The sequence below is a fragment of the Acomys minous genome (assembly GCF_964271855.1).
Source record: "Acomys minous genome assembly, chromosome: 11".
Taxonomy (NCBI): Eukaryota; Metazoa; Chordata; class Mammalia; order Rodentia; family Muridae; genus Acomys; species Acomys minous.
The window spans coordinates 116,985,363-117,006,591 of record NC_140492.1 but is presented as its reverse complement, the minus strand read 5'-3'; the positions used below and the strand labels follow the sequence as shown (position 1 = coordinate 117,006,591).

The following is a 21,229-nucleotide window of genomic DNA, read 5'->3' as shown; positions in this document are numbered from 1 at the left end:
GAGCCTGCCACAGGTGCTCTCAGGGTCATGCGTGGCCTACATCACAGCAGTGGAGATTCAGTGAGCACTTTGACACACAATTTTTATTCTTAATATTTGTTGAAAGAAGGGATAAATCAATAGTGAGCTTTTCTAGGAGACTTAAGAACTGGAAAGTCTGAGTTCTGAATCTAGGAAATTCCTTATAAGCTAGATTGCCCCCTCCCCCAAACAAGGTAAATCATTTACTAATCTCTAACTTGAAATTATTTTATCTTGGACATTTGCCAAGATCAGATTATCATATTGCTGGTGAAGCCCCAGCACACACTTCCCTCCTCACATGTTCATGTGTAAATGTATGGTCCCCTGATCACCATTTGAAACTGACAACACCTTACACCGTCTCCCAAAACAGCATTCATTCCCAGTTCCCTTAAAGCTAAGACGCTTTATCTACTGGACTTCTGAGAGTTAGCCAGTCTGCAAAGTGACAAGGCTTAAGTAATAGAAACATTCTTCCAGAACGTTCTTCCCATTTCAATTAAGTGGCTATCACAAGACATTTTTATTAATTTTCTGGTGACCTTGGTTTGCTACTTTGCTTTACATCTGTATGTGCTACCAAAGCATCTTCTCAAAGAAAAAGAGAGGATTAAAAAAAAAATCCACACTCAAATGTAAGTTTGTAGATTGTCCTCTAATTATCCCCTCATTAGCCCTCTCCAGCACTGGTATCTAGTAAGATGGCCACTCTAAAAAAGGAAGGAAATACAGCTGGTGTTGGGGGCAGGTGAACAATAATCTACAATGGTTTTGTTTGAGAACCACAAAAAGTAACCCCTTCTGTACCATATGTCCCACTAAATCTTTTTTTCCTCTTTCTCCAAAAATACCTGGAATTTAAAAAAAAAAGTCCTGGGGTAAAGTAAAAGTGTTTTCTATAGAGAGATGTCATTGGCATCATGAGGAATATCATCTTACACAAATGTGACATCTCACTGGAGAAAGCACCACACTCACCACTGACACCAAAGGGTATAATCTAAAATTCACAGGGCACCCACTCTACACAGCTCTTTTTTTTTTAATGTACTCTTTCTGTTTGTGGCCCCATTGTTATTACCATAAGTCATCACAAAGCCAAAGCTACTGTTTGAAAATAATAAGCACCAATGAAAATGATATCTCTGTATTTCTTTAGCCTCTCAGTAGGGTTATCATGACCTCTCAATGTGCCAATAATATATCAAAGCCATCAAACGATACAAATGCCATCATAAGGTGAACAAGGCCTTAAGTCAAGTGTGGTGACACACACCTGTAGCCTCAGCATTTGGGATGTTGAGAAGGGATGCTGGACAAAGGCTTCAGGGGCAGCCTGGGCATCTCAGAAAAATCAAGGCCTAAGGACATGTCCCAGTGGTGGAATGTTTGCCTAGTTTGTGCAAGATCCTGGGTTTGAGCTCTATCACCAAAGGGGGGGAAAAGAACAAAGTCATCAGTGTGTGCCCTTGCTGTTTCTCAGCTGTCTAACCCCAAGCCATCCACCTTGGTTCTCAAGGCTGTTGGATTCATTCGACCTCCAGAACATCATGTACTTGGCCTTGGATGACACGTCTATGGATGTTCCAGCTTCAGCTTTTGATTTGCCACATGTCCAGGGGTCTGGCTGTGCTCACATTTGACATTTCCCATTATACTGACTCTGTGCACATTCCTCAGCCTGCTCTTTGCCTCCTAGACAAGGTCACATTTCTTGCCAGTTTCTTGCCTATCTGTCTTTCCAATGACAGGACTGACAAGGCTCCCAAAGGTTTAACTTTGGGGATAGCAGGAACCCAGATCATTTCCACCTCACGCTTCTCCTCCGGCCGCAGCGAAGCTCATTCTAGTCCAGGCCCTCACTTACACAAAACCACGCCCACCTCTCTGAACTCCTCTCCTTGAAGTGCCTTTCCTTCCACTGCCCCGTTTAAATCCTAGCACACAGATGTTCAGGCTCTGGAAACCACATGCCTGGATTTGTTTCCAAAATTTCTACTTATTAACCATGTAACCTTGAACAAAATATTTACTCTACAATGTCCAGGATTCCTCATGCATAAAATGAGACTAACAGTACTGTGCAGCAGAACGGTCAACTGCCTAATATTGACCTCTGAATGTTGGATGCAATCCTATCAAGGATTAATTGGTAAACTGCAGCAGATGAAACTGACATAACTTGTTATCAGCCTCTCTAGCAAACTTGAGCCCTTGGAAGATGTATGTCCACCATTTTGAATCCACTCAGAGCATATCATTTAGCCCAATACTGACACTCCAGGAAACATGGGCCCATATAAGACATTAAGGTAAATTGTTTAGCAGCAAAACTGGCTGTAATCCTCTTCCCTTTGTGTGCATGTGTACATGTATGTGAGAGTGTGTGTGTGTGTGTGTGTGTGTGTGTGTGTGAGAGAGAGAGAGAGAGAGAGAGAGAGAGAGAGAGAGAAGAGAGAGAGAGAGAGATTTGTTTATAAGTAAAGTGAACATTTACTAAGCAGCCACACTGTTCCAGGTACTGCTGACTACAGTCAAGTTCTCTGAAATCTAAGTCCTCAAGACTGAGAGCCATCCTCCTGATCCTAGTCCATGCCATCAGGTGACACTTGACTTGGACCAAGTTCTCAACCCAGTGAAGAGACAGAGCTCCTGAGCCTCTCTTTACAGCTATAGAAACCTAGGGGCAAGCCAGACATGTGGTGCACACCTGTAATCCCAGCCCTTGAGAGGAAAAGGATGGAGAATGCTGAGGCCCAGGCCACATAGAGAGAAAGGAGTTCAAGACAGGTCTTGGCTATATGAGTCCCTGTCTCAAAGATAAACTAAAAGAAGAGAAATTATTTTTCTCAGCATGTAAAAATACTTAGTTTCTATCACCAGCAATGCAGAAAAAAATTTAAGAATAATAAGTTTTTGTTAATCAAAGAAATGCATTGGGGATAAACCTAGAATATGTACATAATCAAAACAAAGACAGTATAAATGACGTTTTATCCTTACCAACTAATATTTACCAACAGAGGCTCACCTCAGTCTCTCTGTGAGTGTAAAGGGAGATACACTAATGAGTCAAAGTAATCTAGGGTTACAGATTCTTCTCACTTACCATCAGTGTGGCTTGGGCCCAAATGACTAAACTTCATCTCACTTTTTCATTTGTAAAATGGAAATATTAAGAACTCTCTTTCCACCACTAATTAGGTTCAGAGGGTTTTTGGTTTTGTGTTTTTGTTTGTTTGTTTGTTTGTTTGTTTTAGGTGCATAAAGTTGGGAAGGTGGATATGGAAGAGGGATCTTGGAGGAGTAGAAGTAGGAGGATTGAATATGACTAAAAAATATTGCATACACACATGAAATGCTCCAGTAATAAACTAAAACATATTTATTTGCTGTTTGGAGTTCCCATTATTATTATTATTTTAATATATTTTATTAATTTATTCATATTATATCTCAATGGTTATCCCATCCCTTGTATCCTCCCATTCCTCCCTCCCTCCCATTTTCCCCTTACTCCCCTCCCCTATGACTGTGACTGAGGGGGACTTCCTCCCCCTGTATATGCTCATAGGGTATCAAGTCTCTTCTGGTAGCCTGCTGTCCTTCCTCTGAGTGCCACCAGGTCACCCCATCCAGGGAACATGGTCAAATATGGGGCACCAGAGTTCTTGTGAAAGTCAGTCCCCACTCTGCACTCAACTGTGGAGAATGTCTTGTCCATTGGCTAGATCTGGGTAGGGGTTCAAAGTTTACTGCACATATTGTCCTTGGCTGGTGTCATAGTTTGAGCAGGACTCCTGCGCCCAGATCTGCCCATCATAATGTTCTACTTGTAGGTTTCTAGGGCCTCCTGGATCCTTCTATTTCCCCATTCTCCCTTGCTTCTCTCACCTAGATTCCCAATAGGATGTCCTCACATCTATCCCAATTTTTTTTGTGTGTGCAGAATGTTTGGTACAATTTTGCCATTCACTATCTATTTATTCTATTTCTAAAACTAAAAGTAGCCCGCACATAAGAATGTCTTCTGGTCTCATGGTGTTTGATTTGAACAATCTTTTTGTTTTCTTTACCTTCTTAGTGTATCATTTCATGCAAGTTTAAGACTCTTTCTTGTGTTTGGGAACACTTCCAAAAGCAGAGTCAGGCCTGAGAAGTCTTGTTCAAATTTAAGACATTGCCAAATTTAAGAGTCTCGCTGACTCTGCAGCACACTGCCAGATGCACTGGGTGACATGTGGAAAGAAAAACATGAAATTATGAAACGAAGTGCTTTGGAGACCAGAATAGTGGTGTCAGAGGTTTGCTCCTCCGGAATGCTTGTGTCTACGGATCATCTATGTCCCAAACCCACACGTCTGAGCCCCAGACAGGCTGACTGCATGGGAGAAGCTGACAGGAGAATCCAGTAAGGTACCGAGGTAACAAGGAAGTCGGCATCCTGAAGCCTCCTGCACCATCACTTCTGCCTTCTGAATCTGTTTTGTCCATTGAGCTTTTTCTACAATGCAGAAACTCATCAGAGGATTTAAGTCTGAAGTTCTTAGGATGAAACCATTTTGATCCTTTTCTACAGCAAGTTTTTTAAAATTAATTTATTTATTTATTCACTTTAAATCCTGACTCCCTCTCTCCTCACCTCCCAGTCCCATCCTCTCACCCTTCTACCCTCTCCCCTACCTCTCTTCCCTATTTCTCAGAAAAGGGGAGCCCCACCTCCAACGCACCCCAGCTCATCAAGTGGCATCAGGACTAAACACATTCTTTTCCCCTGTGACCAGGGGGTAAAGATTAAAAAGCTGGCAACATGTCAGAGAATGCCATGTCAGAGAAAGCCCTCGATCCCCTTACTAGAGGACCCACATGAAGCCTGAGCTGCCCATTGGCTATGTATTGTAGGGAGCCTAGGTCCAGTCCATGCATGGTCCTTGGGTGATGCTTCAGTCTCAGCAAGCCTGTCTGGGGCCTGGTTCATTGGCTCTGTTGGTCTTCTTGGGGAGCCCCTGTCACCTCCAGGTTCTTTTCTCCTTCCCCCACTTTTCCACAAGACTCCCTGTGCTGTGCCTAATGTTCGGCTGCGGGTCTTCACATCTGCTTGATTTCGCTGCTATGTGGAGCCCCTCAGAGGAAAAAGGGACCCACACAGGGTGAGTTTTGGGTTGAAGTTTTTGTGTGTAAGTTGATGTTCCCCTCCCTCTACTAGAAGATTTATCTAGTTAGACGGTCTTCTCTTCAGTCTCTATGACCCCTGCTGCTATCAGTCTTTGCTGGAGTCCCCTTCATATCGTCCCAGGAGCCTACCCTGACTTAGGTCTGCAGCTTGTTACAGAGATGGCCCTGCCTACAGTTTCTCTTTTCTCTACAGGATTTCTGTCTTCCTGCCCACCCACCCCCCTTTACTCAGATCTGATCTCCACCCTCCTAACCCTCTGCCCTCCCTCTCCTGCCTTGTTCCCTCTCTTCAACCACTACCTCTGTGTATTCTATTTTCCCCTCTGGATGAGATTTAAGCATCTTCCAGAGCAAGTTTTGAAAAGAAAAAAGAAAAGTCAGCCTCTAATAATAGGAGACAAAAGATAAACAGACAGACAGACGAATGAATGAATGAATGAATGAATGAATGAGGTGCTGAGGGTTGACGCCTTTAAAACCACACAGCTACATCAAATTTACTTCCATATGTGCAAGAGCAGTGGAAGCTGTGCAGCAGCAGGGTCGGGGGTCGGTGATAGCTATTAGAAACCCCAAAGTCATGAAAAGAATCTGCATTTTAATAGGGCATCAGGATACCTCCCACACATATGCAGGGTAAATCTTCCTCCATAGGGAAAGCAATAGTTATTAGCTAAAGGCATTTGAAGACGCAGCTCGGGCTGTATAGGAAGACACAACAGGAAGGGTTATAGTCTCTCAGCTGTGCACAGCAGCTATTTCTTCTACCAGTTCCGTCTTCGTGTCAGGTCAGCTTAAATAATCACCAGGCATCCAGATGAGCCAGGCATAGCACTCACTGTAGTAGGCATGCCAGACAGATTTCTGGAGGGAGCTGCAAGTGCTTACACAGTCACTGTCTGAGAGCTTTTCACTGCAGACTGTGAGGAGACCCGAGACAGGGAGACATAAGAAAACACCTTCCATCCCCAAGAGGTCACTTGGCTATAAAATTGTAAAAAGAAAAGTATATATAAGGCTATAATATATAGCCTTTTTTTTTTAACGAAGCCGCTTTGGTCAGGACCCAATTGAATTTGAAGTGTTGAATATTTATTTCGTAATACATTAATATATTCCCAAAAAAAAGTAGGTTGATGGCAAAATACAGCTTCAGCTGGTTATGTACATTTCCATATTTGCGAATATGGCTCTAATAAAGACCCTAACATGACATTCTTCAAAGAGCATTGCTTATAAGCTCAATTTAGTAAACCACTTATTTGTTTCAGTACTCAAATTCCTCTTTGCACTATGAAGTGCACAGTGTAACAGATGGATCCCTTCCAAGCATGCAGACTCCTGAAGGAAGCTGCTGGCTCAAGCTCTGTGAGGAAAATCATTTCAGACCATTGGTAACCACTCTGCGTATTAGAATCACTGCAGAATGTAAAAGCATCTCGGTCTCCAGGCAATAGAGATTATAATTCTAAAATTCAAATTAACCTTGGTTGGCGTCTAATTTTTACAGGCATTGGAGAATACTCTGCTTTGTAGTCAGAACTGAGGGCCACTGCTTTAGACCATTCCATAAGATGGGAAGAGCTTTAAGTATGACTCTCTCTCCATCCCTCACATACAGGCAAATTGATTAACTAGTTGCAGTGGCCTGTGTAAAGATGCTCAAGACCACACCTATAGGCAGAGACTTTCCATCACATAGCTGGACTCGTGGCTAGGATCTCTTATGCTGATGTAATCACAAAAGCACACAGTCAGATGCTAATGGAAAAGATAGGCAGAATCTAGGTAAGTCCATGCACAAAAGTTGACGTCCTCTCCTTTTGGGAGGAGGTATCAAGTGTGCTACTTTCTCTAACAATAACAGCAACAAAAATGCACTAACATGTGTGATGTCTCCCGTTGGAGACATCCAGCATTTTTTGTTTTGGGCTAGTCATGTCTGCTCCGATTGGTATGTTCTAAACTTCCAGATTCCTTGAAATAAAGTATGTTTTACACATAAATCATGTTGCTTGCATAAACAATGTGGTCATAGAGATGCATCATTCTCAGGACTAGGAGTAGTGGGAACACTAAACAGAAAACAAGGACCATCTTTGCCGGCTAGTACTTTCACAGCACAGAGAGCAGCTTGGGCAGATAGCACAAAGGGGAGTTGATAACCAGGATAACCTGTACTATTGATGACTTTTAAATAGACAAATCAACCATCCTACACATCACAGAATACTGACCCAGAAAGAACAACTCACTATCAGCTAAAATAAAGGAATTATTATAGTGTGAGCTAAACCACACAGACAAGGCATCATAAGGCCACAACCACCATCCTGAGAGCATATGGATTCCTCCATCAGCGGATGTTGGATGAGTTTGGAACATCTCTTCAGAAGTTATTGGAAATTGGGTCAGCTGAACTATTTGTCCCTCAATCAAATTTTTCCACTAATCATTCAGCTGGGGAGTTTGCTCTTGCCCTATGGGCCAACTTCCCAGAGGAAACAAGAATGTATTTTTGTTATCATAGATACTACCTATTAATGGTTGCAGCAATTGTCTATTTGGTAATTGTGACTGTTTCTCCCACTCATTTCAATTTATGGGTTTCATAAATAAGACTCAGATTCTTCTTTATTTCCAGAACACTCAGGCTAACCATAACGATTCAAATTTCTACTTCATGTCACCTCTTGGGGTGCCCAGAACTCTGACCTTCATTGGAACAAACATAAAGTAAAGATCAGGAGAGTAACGGAGTGTGACACACCAGACCTACATGGGTGGAACAACTATTTGAAACATAATGTTTCAGTTCCATCTTACTGCATATGTCAGATAAATTTCACTTTAGCTAATATGATGTTTTGATTTGGGGATTTAGGTTTTTTCCTTATGTATATCAGTGGTTTTGTCTGCATGTGTCTATTCAGCACTTACTTACACTGCACACGGAGGCCAGAAGAAGGCATAGACTCCTCTGGGACTGGAGTGACAGCGCTTGTGCCTTGTGTGGGTGCTGAGAGCAACACCCAGGTCTTCTGTATGGGCATAAAGTGCCCTTCACCCCTGAACCATCTCTTCAGCCCTAGATATTTAGCATGTTTTAAAATAAATATCAAAGGGAATATTCCTCCATCACATATACCTAAGAAAAATTTATTCAAATTGTTTGGAATTTCTTGGTCATGGGGATTACAGAGATTAAGGAAATTTGAGTCCTATGGCCCCAAATTCAAATTTAAAAATTGAGAATTATGTAAAGACCCCTAGTTCTATGTAGCTTATTTATATGTTGCTCTTGCATAGTGCTTAAATGACCATATCTCGAGACTTCAAAATCTCTTTCAGTAATTCACATAAATATTCAGATCAGATCTGTGAGAAGCAAATGTTTAGGTTAACACAGGAAGGGATGTTACTAACCATCAGAAATGTTTAGGCCTCTGTTCTGAGGACGTGGAGGCCCTACAAGAGGTTAGATTACCCTAACCCTTCCAGATGCTAGCGGCAGAGCCAAAGCCAGCTCCCAGGATAAGCTATTGCCAACATAGACCCTTCATCTCATTTCTTTCTGTTGCAGCGAATCCGGGCTCCTGCACTGTGTGTAACTGTGGAATCTACAGCTGTTATCTTTTCCAAAGCCTGTTGTCACTCCCAGAAAATATTAACATTCAGCAGGCTGTGGGTTTCTGATTGTGCAATAAATAAATAATAGCGCATTCTCAGATTGCTCATGTTTGCAGACTAGCATCACATGCTTCTGAAGAACAGGAGGTTGTGCTCAGAATCTGTACTTTGGAGTCTCTAGGATGAGTCCAGAAACCACGCTGTTTGCTAGCCACTTAAAAGATAAGTTAACACTCAGTCACTCGTTTTAAAAACTGAATTTAATGACAGTATTTAACTTTAAAAAGGTAAATACCACCTGTGCAAATTTTTATGCAAAAGCTAAGGAACAGTAATCTGTCAGGAATCAGCAGAGAGCTTGGTTAGCTTATTCTTCATAATAAAACACTGTCCCAGGGTTGAGTGTGCTGGAAGCAAAGCAATGCAAACCAAGATGCTCTCGGACAGCATGATGTGCAGAAATGAACTCCAGGAATGTGTCAATAATGTGAAGAAAATCATATAAACACCAGGCATTGTATCTTACAGCAACTTTTACAATGCCATAAGAATTGAAGGATGCAGGCAGGTACAGATAAGGCTTGAACAATTCACTTTTGCTGAATATGCATTTGTGTTTGGAAAGAGTCTTAAAGCTATCTTTGGCCCAAGGTTTATGGAAAAAGCAATTGCCTTTTGGTATCCATCTTTTTTTTTTTTTTAATCTCTAGTTCTTCTACTTATATGATGACTATTTATGAGGCACATCTTTATATAAGTGTAACACCCTGCTGTGTATCTCAGAAGAGCCAGCCACAGGCATGTTACTCAGACTATTCAGGCATCATCAGTTAACTATGAAGAGCAAACCAGATGCCATTTGGTTCTTCTAGTTCTTCCATGACTCTTATGTACCCCGTGGTTTAAAAACAACAAAAGGCTCGTGCTGAATGTACACAATTTATTTGAAGCCATGAAATGTGTGCATGTTGACTGTTTAGATGGGAATATGCAATATCATATTCTTAGAAGTTTTAGACTTTTTAATCTCCCTCACACAGAGAGTGGAGGCAGCACGTTTCCCTCTGCAGGGCTGACCTGGTTAGTACTCTGAGAATATGGAAGCATATCCTTTAGAGAGGAATACCAAAATGGTGGCAGATGCATATAGGAAATGACCTCACAGATGACTCAGGCCCAAGTCCTTCCTCCAGAATGTTCTTTACGCAACTGGGAAGCATTATATTAAATGTTCAAGTAAGAAAAAAAAGGCTGAATTTTAGAATAACCAAAAAATGGGGTTTTTAAAAAGTCTTCTTTTATTTAAATGCTACATGTTAAATGCCACAGATGGAAAACAAACAAACAAAAGCTACAGTCCTTGGGAATATATGGCTATAGTTTGTCATTCTGGAGCCCAGGTCCTGTTTCTTACCTTCAGGGCATCCAGGGACTGGCGTGTACAGATGCTGGACTCGAAGGAATGAAGCTTAGGCGAAGCTTAGCTGGAAGGGTAGGCTAGCAGGTTTGGGGGTGAATGCCCAGAGAGGAGAGCCTTCTCCAGTCTCTTACAGTGATACAGCTCTCTGTGGAGAAGATAAGAGCTTTATTAACCTTGGATATAAACCTTGGGGAAATGGATAGGCGTTTTCGAGTGAGGATACATGCTGCAGCTGAGGCGCTGGGAACGCTTCATTTGCACGGAGAGGAAGTCCATGTGCTAGCTGGACATGTTCTTATGAGGAAACCTAAAACCTGGTCACCAGGCTATGTGACTACCTCAAGGACGGCAGAGGTGGTGGCCACAAGACTACATGCAGGCACATAAAGTGGGGGTAGAGGGCAGTCCTTACTCCTGCAAGTCTCAAGATGAGATTTTCAGGACTTGGACCCTTCTCAGCCTCACTCTTGCTCCAAACCAGTTCTCTCCGTTGCCCAGTTCACATGCCCCGCAATAGTGGCTTTGATTGTTGACAGCACGCTAGACAACACAAAAATCAGGAAAGTTCACTCGGAAGTTTCATTGGCTGATGCAACTAATCCTTATAGGATGGCAGAGTATTACTTAGTGAAGAAGCTGCCACCAGTAAGCTTCAAAGAGTTTTACTTAAAATTCTAGCTCCTCACTTGCTACCAAAGTAATTTGTATAAGTTGCTGAACTTCTCCAAGTTCTAAGCTCCACACCTGAAATAGATATATATTCCCTTATTTTATGGTGCTAAATTGAGAATCAACTGAGATTAATGATAATAAAACAACAAGCCCAAGGCCTCACATACACTAAGATCTCGAAACAGTAATTATAATCTTCATCATGATTAAAGTCAACAATAACTATCAAGTAGTAAGATTTTTTTTAATAGAATGTCACACAGGCAACTGAGCTTGTGGAAGATGAGAGACAGTTGACTAGAGACCAAGTACGGGGCCACATGTCTGTAATCTCAGCCCTTGGGAAGTAGATCAGGGGTTCTGTGTCCCCTTAAGCTATATAGTGAGGTCTATACCAGTGTGGGCTGCCTAAGACACTGTCTTTAAAAAAAGAAAGAAAAGAAAAACGATTTGGCTGCAAATTTGCAGATTGTGGTAGAATATCTTTAATTTTTTTTTCTTGGCTACAGGGTAAGCAAATCCTCACTAGCTCCTGCCTCATAAATGTATCTGTCAGATATATTGAGCCAGAAGGCTGAAGAAGATGCTCCAATGTTATAGAGAGTTTTGGGTGACTGTTCAGGCAGCAAACTATGTGATTTTTTTTTTTCACTTTGGAAGCTGCTAACTTGCACTTCCTGTTTACTCAGGTGATTAATTTTATTCCTTCTCAGGTCTCTGATGGGGTTGAAGTAAAGAAGCTGAAGATACTAAAGAAAGGAAAATATTGCAGATTACAGAATAAATAGACATTGAACAGAAGTGTGAGGCTTTGTACTAAGCAGGAGATGGTAGACATTTTAGTTACTTCATTTGATGAAGTATTGACTACACCAGGCAGTAGTATATCAGGTTTGTATCTTTCTCCTTCCCCTTCCAGACTAGTCTTCACGCTATATGCTCTTGCCTTGGCCTTACTCTACTGTCTGCTTACTTGGGTATTGCTCCTGCACACTTAGAGATCATGATAACACAACCAAGGAAATTCCAGAGCTTCACAGAAAACAAAGTCACAGAGAAGGATGGAGAGGTTCAAGGAAAGCTGCCTAAGGGGACTTGGAAGTGAATACACACACACACACGCACGCACGCACGCACGCACGCACGCACGCACACTGCAAAATCATGGTTTGGGGAGAGATGTAGATAAAGATGTGGCTATAACAAATTTCTACAGAAGGAAAAAAAGTGGAAACATGTTTTACTAGCCAATTGTTTATGTGGGGGATTTGGGGGGGTTGTTTGTTTGTTCGTTGTTTTGTTTGTTTGGCTTGGTTTGGTTTTTCGAGACAAGGTTTCTCTTGCAGTTCTGGACTCACGTTGTAGACCAGGCTGGCCTCAAACTCACAGAGGTCTGCTTGCCTCTGCCTCCTGAGTGCTGAGATATAGTTATACGTCTTAATTATCATTTTCTGTATTTTAAATGTATCTTAGAATTAACTTGTTTTGAACTAAGAATGTGTAAAATGCCTTCAGCTTGGCTTTCATTCCACCATTTACCCAGTAGTGACTTAGCCTTTAGTATGCAAAGAGGCCAGACTGATTGATAATGCTGGGTTTGACTAGGTAGGCAGAGCAGCTCCCTTCAGTAGTGGCAATAAATTCAATGTTATTTTCTGCTTCTACAAATGTGTCCCAGAGGCTTCTGAACTTTGAGCTTCTGAGTCAAACCCACAGCAGACATTTGCAATCACTGTCATCTAATCAGTGGATACACTTAGCTTCTCACCAATGTAAACAATCTTTCTTTCAAAGTCCTTCCCAGGTTCCTTATCACGTTGTAGTTATTATCATTGTCATGGCTTAATTAAGAAATTTCATAAACTGATATCCAGTGTGCCTACATTTTTGAAACCTTGCTTTACAGATCAAAGGGGATTGATCAAGCCCTGTCTGCTGATGACGTGTTTCTTTGATCTAAGGTGCTTATATTAAGAGTCCTTACATCTAATCCCTTCATTTACAAAAATTGTAGCCCAGAGAAATCTATTGCCTTCATTTAAAATTCATGAGCAACAAATCTGAAAGTCTAATTGTGGGCCTATCATTATTATCATTCTGTTAAGACAGTGCCTGCATCCCTGGGATGCTGCAGAATGAAGTGTGTTGCCGGTACAAATCCCACAGGTGTCAGATGTTGAGGCACCAGGGTTGAAACTGTGCAGAAGAGCGTAAGTGTCACACATCTGGCACTATAGACAGTGTCCCTACGTGATACTGATAATCAGCTTGTACCTGTCGATGCAGCCACATTCCTGGAAGAGCAACCTAACAGTTAAGCAACTTTTATGACTTCATATTGTAAGCAGTTTAAAGCGGACCTTGTCTGTGGTCATCAGCTTTAACTGCCTGAGCAACAGACATAACATTGCTGACATGGTTAGGCACGGCCGTAGCAACTATCAAAGTGGCCCAGGTCAGCTGCTGCTGGGTTAAAAAGCAAAAAAAAAAAAAAACACTAGGGAGGACTTTGAAAAGGCACAGAGGGTGACAGGGTCTGGCTGACTGGTTCTCATATTTTAGTGTGTATATGGTTTATGCAGGGATCTTGTTAAACACAGATTATTTTTAAGAAAGTTTAAGGTGTGGTTAGAAATCCTTCCTTGCTAACAATGTCTGGGTAATCCCAGCACTTTTGGCCCAAAGATCACCCTCAAGTACCTAAGCGTCTTCCCTGAGATTCCTACCACGCAAAATGAAGCAGCTAATTTTGTCTAAAGCAGGATGTAAGAGGCCCAAAAAGGTCAGAAGCAAGTTGTTTGTGTAAGCAACACACACAATTCTAGAAATAAGCTGTGTGAATAAACTAATCCCAAATGAGGAATATCCTGGGAGAAGCCATGCTGCCAGAGATGAAAAGGTGAGAACAACAGTTGTCTGGTAGTGCCTAAGCATTCACACAAAAATTATATCTCTACTAAATTTTTAAAAAGCTCCAACAACTATACTTTACTTTTTATGGTTGTGAGCCTAGCCTTTAATGGCTGAGCCATCTCTCCAGCCCTTTAATTTTTTTTTTATTAATCCCCAGTGAGCCTGACATTGGAGGAAGGTCAGGTTGCTTCTAACGAGCTTGGCAGAAATGAGCCATGATGGTTAAACAATGTTCTTGTCAGATGCATGTATTGGTACTTAGGAGAATCGCCCTAGTTCTGTTCAGCACAGTGTGGCACCTCACAGAATAATAGAGGTCTCAAAAATAGTCTTTTAATCTTCATGAATTTATCATGTGCTCTTTCTACTATCATTTAACCTCATCATAGCCAAAAATAAACAAGGCCCAATGGCAGATGTAATGTAATACCCAACTTAAAAATCTTTTTTTCTGGTGCTGGAGGGATGGTTCAACAGTTAAGAGCACTAGCTGCTCTTCCAGGGGTCCTGAGTTCAATTCCCAGCAACCACATAGGAGCTCACAGTCTGTGACTACTTCCATTACGAACAAATGCCCTCTCTTCTGGTGTGCATCCATGCAAACAAAACACCCCTCTACAACAAGTATATAAATAAATAAACAGATTGTTTTTCATCTCTTTTGAGAATGAGTCTTACTGTATATCCCAAGCTTACCTATAACTCACTATGTAGATCAGGCTAGCCTTGAATTCACAAAGATTCACATGTCTCTGCCCATCCCAACCCCAGTGCTATAAAAAGAGCTATATGCTACCACTCCCAGCTTGTTTTCAAAATCTTGTGGCAAAGATAAAATGTAGACACTCAAAATATAGTCATTTCAATAAACACAGGAAAGAAGAAAAGAGGAGAAAGAATATCATTATGACAAAAGTAACTTAAGTCAATGACGGAAATCTGTAAAGAACCTCTCCTGGCTGCTAACAGGTTTTGTGTACAGTTTTAAAGAAATTGTCTTCCTCCTCTAAGGGCTGCCTTGAGAAAAGTTTGATTTCTGTCGTAGGAGAACTCAGAGCTCGCTTGGTTTTGTGAATAGATCTCATTGTTCAGCTAATGTATTATGCATCTCCACCACAGGCCCAGCCAGACCAAGCTGGAAACGCAGCCAAGAGTTGGGTCCCTGATTTAACTCCTTCGCTGCAGTGCAAATCTCATATTGTGTTAAGAGCTGATCCCCATCCCAACCTTCTTTGGAGACACCCAAACCACTCATATTCCGAGTAGAAACATGGCGGCCTCTTCCTTTTCACTAAATTGTCCTAATCTTCATATGTGCCGGGCCCTGGCTCCTCCTCTCCCACAAGACACACTCCTCATTATCCAAGAACACAGAAGCTTATGAGAATCAAGTGAAGAAAATTAGAAATTCTCACCATTCTACTCAGCACTGCTGACACTGAGGACACCCCCATCTCTGCTCCCTCTAAGGACATCCCCAGCCCTACTCCCTCTGAGGACACCCCAGCCCTGGCCCCTGCTCTAGGTTATACTCTTAAGGCTCTAACTCCCCCATTTCAATTGTTCATCCTCTGTTGTCCAGTCGTGCTTCATACAAAGATCTGAACCCCAGCAAACTAAGTACGTCATCTCAAGAGGATCTGTCCTTGAACAAATGCCACCCTGGAATCCGTGTTTATCCCAAATCCTTAGATACATGCATTGAGCCTAGAACCCACTGTTCTCCTGGTATAATCACTTCGAAGGCTATGCTGTCCTTTTCTGTCAACAGAAGTCACTTCAGCCTAATAGTGGTTCTCAACCTTCCGAATGCTATGACCCTTTAATATAACTCTTCATGTTGTGGGATCCCCAACCATACATTTGTTTTGTTGCTACTGCATAACTATTATTTTTCTACTGTTATGAATCAGAATGTAAATATCTGCTATGCAGGATACCTGATATATGACCACAAAGGGGTCATGACCCACAGGTTGAGAACTGCTGGAGCAAGTTTTCCAAGTTACGGCCCAAGTATAGTAATCCCTTTCTTTTCTTATTAGGAAGACCCAGCTCTCCTTGGGCAATTGTTTTCTCTTTCTTTGGAATTCTGCACACCCAAGAGGAGGGCTTCTTTATGGAAAACAAATCTGTTCCCCTAATCCAGAGCCACCAGAGTGATCACACTCATTAAGGATGAGTTAGGCATGCTTGTAAATGTCTGTAACCTCAGTAGAGGGGCTAAGAGTCTGGGCCTGAGTGGCAAGACCTTGGTTCAAACAAAAACAAGGAGCTATAGAGATAGTTCAGCAAGACAGGAGTTCACTTCCTACTAACACAATGTGTTTTGGGTTTATTTGAGAGACTTTTGTAGGTACTTTATAGTTGGTTAGTTGTTTGGTTGGTTGGATGGTTGTTGGATGGTAAAAACAGGGTCTTGCTATGCAACCCAAACTGACTCAAATTTATGATCCTCCTGCCTCAATTCTGGGATTATAGATATGTGCCACCAGCTCTGGACTTACTACATGTCTTTCAATTTTACCTCAGAACTAGAAATTCATTGACACGCCCATCAAAACTATTTAAAAAACATAGGTGTTTCTTTTCTCCTAAGAAGACCAGTCAACAACTTGGTTTCAGTTTAGTAACAGAGATGTCAGTGTGAGTAGCTGTTTTGAGCTATAATCTACGCTATTAGGAACTAGGGCAGGGCCTCGTCTCAAAGACCTTCTGTGGTTTTCAGCAATTTGTTCCATGTAAACAGTACATTTTCAAAGTCCAGGGGTGTCCAGATAAAAGTTGCCTCGAGTTTTAGTAAACATTTGCTTTCAATGGTGGAAATAGCAGCAGGTGATTCCAACTCAGGATTCTCCCTGGGACGTCCCAAAGCTCTTTCCTGCTTCCCTGCACTCAAGTTCCCAGTTATAGCTGAAGAAGCAAAGTTCTTCCCACAGGTTCAGGACTAGCCAATCCTTTCTCTGAAAATCAAGATGCCTGGTCCTCTCTAGACATTTATTTAGCCTATTCCCTTTTCATTATACACTTTTCTTCTCTAGGCCTGCTTTTTTTTTTTTCTTTTTTCTTTTTTTTTAATCTATCAGGGCTAGTCAGTCCATAAAAGCACCTCCCTGAGTCTAAGGACTGTAGCTGGGGTGGGGGCGGGGGCCATGGTCCAGAAAGTTCTGATCAAGTGCTTTGCAGAATGCAGGAAATGTGGAAGCAAATGGGAGCTACTGAAGGCAGAAGCCAAACAAGGACAAGAGGGCTGATGGGAGGAAAGAATGTATAGACAGAGCGGAAGTGTCTATAAGACAGCGTCTAATAAACTCTTGATACTATCTCAAGCCTTTGGATCCAGTAGCTCTGATTGTTCAGGTGTCTGCAGTCAGGGAGGTGATAAATGTTCATATTTCTAAGTAGGAGTTAAAATCATCCACAGGTCCCATCCACCTAACGGCCTCCCAGCTCCAGTTTGAAAAACCTCTTCAGCAATGATTACATCGGGATTTTCCTTTTAACATGGCCCTCTATAAGCATGTAGGCCCAAGAAGCACCACCTTTACATGAAACAAGTTTTCCTTAGTGTTTTGTTCTAGTTGGTTTTTAAAATTATATCTTACTTATTTATCTTGTTTATGTGCACGTGTGTATGTGTGTAGCTCACCTGCCATGCTGTGAGTGTTGAGGTCAGAAGACAACGTAGAGGAGTCAGGCCTTCCCTTCCACCGTATTGATCCTGGAGCTCAACCCAGGTCATTGGGCTCGGAGTCGAGACTCTTTGTCTGCAAAACCAACTAATGGGTGATATTTCATTCATAATTGTTACCGAATGTCTCCTAATCAACTGTTGCTACTAAATTCAACAGTCTCCAGGAAGAGTATTCTAATAAATCGCTGTTTGTACCTATGGCCTCCCTCACCTTCCAGTCAGTGATCAAATTCTCTCCCTTCCTCACCCCTCCCCTTTGCCCTTCCTCACCCTCCCTAGAAAAGTCCAAAGGATTTCCTAAGTAGGAGATTTGATAAGATTTACTGTTTACTAACAGCACTTGCTATTTGCTAGACAGGTCCTAAATGCTTTGAACGAATTATTTCAGTGTCCTTGGCATGCCTGGGGACTATTATTGCTTGTTTTATACACATAAAAGAACCATGGAGTTATGTGATTTTCTCTTTCAGAGGAAGGAGCAGAATACACCACCCTAAAGCATTCCACTTTCACATACCGAGTGCTGTAAGATGGAGCAAATTAAAAGAAGCAGACACAAGTAAAATCCTTTACCGCCCCAACTCTGTCAGGAAGGGCAGCAATTCTTTTTTTTTTTTTCCCTTCCAGTTTTATTTTAGCTTTGTTTCTTCAAAGGCTAAGGACAACTCTAGGGTTTGTCAAGTCTGAAAAAGGGACCCAGCAGATCCAGCTTCCATTGCTCACCCACATATGACTCTTTCCTGCAGCTTGTGCCACCCTGGAAGCTCAAGGTCCTTTCCCTTTGTTTCCTCATTTCTCTACCAGATTATTGTTTTCTCCAGAGAGTCTGTATGAGCTCAGGCTGTGACCACCCCTCAGAGACACCAAATACCCCCGAGTGTGTACACAGTGTGCATGTTAATACTTGTGCTTGTTTCACCCATCCGTCATTTGGCAGCCTCACTCACAGGGCCCCAGCCTACAAATTTAAAACCAGTAGAGGGGAAAACGTAGTTGAGGGAGCAGGTAACCAAGGACAGCATTCACTAGCAGTGTGTTGCCAACTCCCGAGAGGAGAGAAACAGAAAGTGTGTGGTGTGGAGGTGCTCGGAGAATGTCAGCGCTCAGGGTTATCCCTTCATGGGAAAGAATGCTGTGCTTGTCTTCCATCCAGAGGGCTGGGAGTGAGTGGATGTGCATTCTAGCCTGGTGACCTCTGTGCTACCTGTGTGGCCGCCAGAGACCACACCAGACCTTCCCCTCAGACCCTTGTTTATTCTCAGTCAATCTATAGAACCTATCTTTATTTATTTTTACTTTTTTATTATCATTCTATTTTTTACATATACATTTATATTATTACACATATATACAGTAGATTACCTACAGCAAGAAGAACCATGACACAATCAGGAATTATACAAATTATACAAGTGTTTTGGCTATTTGTATTTGGCAGCCTTGTACAGAGAGTCTCGATGTGGTCACGACCAATCTTTATTTAGCTTACTACTCCTCAAAGAGATTTATATCTGCTTTATTAAGCACACGGGATTTCGTTAATTATCACCAAAATAAGTTTTCACCAGACTGTGCTGTGGTTAAATATGCCTAAAATAAACTAGCCAGGGTCAGACTCCCAAAGTTTGAACCAGCACCAGCAGCTTTGTGTTGAACAGAATTGTCTGTGGAGGTTGAAGAAAGCCCTGCACCCAGGAAGGAGCCTGGCTCACTGGTTTAGTGGTGGAATAACTTTGTGAAGACGTGATGAGGAAGAGCCTAGCACCGGCACGTCCTCCTCCTAGGCGTGTTCTTTCTTGCTTTCTTCCCACCTGCCTGTGGGCAATGGCTCCTTGCCTCGTCCCTCTCTGACAGGCCCAGCCAAGTCTCCTTTGGCTCTTTCTCAACTTTGAGTAGCTAGATGAGTTAATTCTTTAGAGGACCCAAAAGGAAGCTGTGTCTTAGCATTCAGTCCAAATGCTTTCCTCCATCTGACTTTTCCATTAATAAAACTTATACTTTAAACCACCCATAATTTTTCTTGAAGGACACAAAGTTGGATAGAAAGGAAAGGGAGGTGGATCTGAGAGGAGTCGGGGAGGGTGAATATGATTTTTTTTTTAATGAGAAGGTCTCAAACAAACAAACAAACAAACAAACAAAACTAATAAATAAGCCTGTAATCCCAGCACTCAGGGAGGCAAAGGCAGGCAGATCTCTGTGGAGGCCCATCCTGGTCTACAAAGGAGTCCAGAATAGCCATGGCTACACAGAGAAATCCTGTCTCAAAAAAACAAAAAACAAAAAAACAAGCAAGCAACTAATAAAGTAAATGCAATCTTTAATTTAAAATGAAACCCTTTCAAACATAAAAAGAAGAACACCAATGTTTGAAAGTATCGTTTCCACAGTCTGGAAGAAGGAAAGATGAGCAAGGCTTGAGGCATCAACTTGCTGACACCAGTTAAGGCCTAAGACCGCAAGAAAAGCTGCAGCGGGCGCTTTGCAGTAGCCCAGAGCACACAGAGGTCTCTTTCTATCCACGGGTTGCCAAGAGCCGGAGCGAATCTCCTTGCACCCTGGGGCCAGAAACAAAAGGTAGGAAGTTCGCGGACTGACCCTTGACCTCTGCTCTGTTACTCACCATAGCCGCAGGTCCTTAGAGACCAGCTGGGAGTACTTGTTAAACAACACCGGTACCGACTTGCTGTTTCCCGCCTCTCGGCGGGGAATTGTTTGCAGCACACACTTAAAAGGCACCATTTTTTAACCAAAGCAGGGGCTTTAAAAGCGAACGGGAACAGACTATTCAGTGCACAGTTTCCTGATCCTTTTGGGGTGGGTGTGTGTGCGTGCGCGTGCGCGTGCGCGTGCGCGCAGAACGACCTTGAGTTCATTGTCCCCCTGTCTCATAACAGGGGTGCACCACCAAGCCTATCAATCCTTTTGTCTTGCCTGCCCTTATAAAAAACAAACAAACAAACAAACAAACCTTAGAAACACCATCTCCAGGCAGCTCTTTCTCTGCAGATAAATCCTCCCACATTCCCAGGGAAGGCTCTTGCCAAGAGTATGTATGCACTGGCTCCTTTCAACCAGACCTTTTACTTGGAAGAACTGATTCATCAGAGAAATTAACCATTCTTTCTTTCTTGGTAGGATGATAATTCTTTTTAATTTTTAAAAAGCACATGTCAGAATCTTGAACTCTTACAGAATTTTTGTTTGATTTTTTTTTTTTTAATCCTTGCCGGAATCAAACCCAGGGCCTCACAAATGCTAGGCCAGTGTTCCACCATCCAGCCATGTGTACAGCCTCTTGCAGTTATGTATCAGGTCTTTTATGGCATTTTTGAACGTTTTTTTTTTAAATCTTGTTTTATTTAAAAAAAAAAAAAACACTTCACCAGGCATGGTAGCTCATGCCTTTAATCCCAGCACTTGGGAGGCAGAGGCAGGAGGATTGCTGTGAGTTGGAGGCCAGCCTGGTCTACAAAGCGAGTCCAGGACAGCCAAGGCTACACAAGGTTGGTTGGTTTTTTTCACTATCCTTACACTTCTTTAGTCTGTGCTACTTGTGAATTATGTGGAACAAATGGTAAGACGGAAGTGTCCGGTTGTGTCCTCTACAAGCACGTTCCGGGATAGGAGTTCCTGCGTGAGGGAACAGCCAAAGGGATGGCCACAGAGGAGACTTGTATGGAGTAAGGAAAACAGAAGCC

At 42.2% G+C, this 21,229-nt stretch overlaps 1 protein-coding gene across 1 annotated transcript in view; it reads right to left on the bottom strand.

The window, feature by feature from the left end:
• The window catches only part of LOC311608301 (uncharacterized protein), a 67,367-nt gene that overhangs the window by 4,481 nt on the left and 41,657 nt on the right, over positions 1-21,229 (bottom strand). Inside the window, exon 4 of the mRNA XM_084800701.1 lies at positions 17,484-17,601. Within this exon, the coding sequence (XP_084656827.1) occupies positions 17,484-17,601 (118 nt within the window). The remainder of the gene's footprint in view (positions 1-17,483; positions 17,602-21,229) is intronic.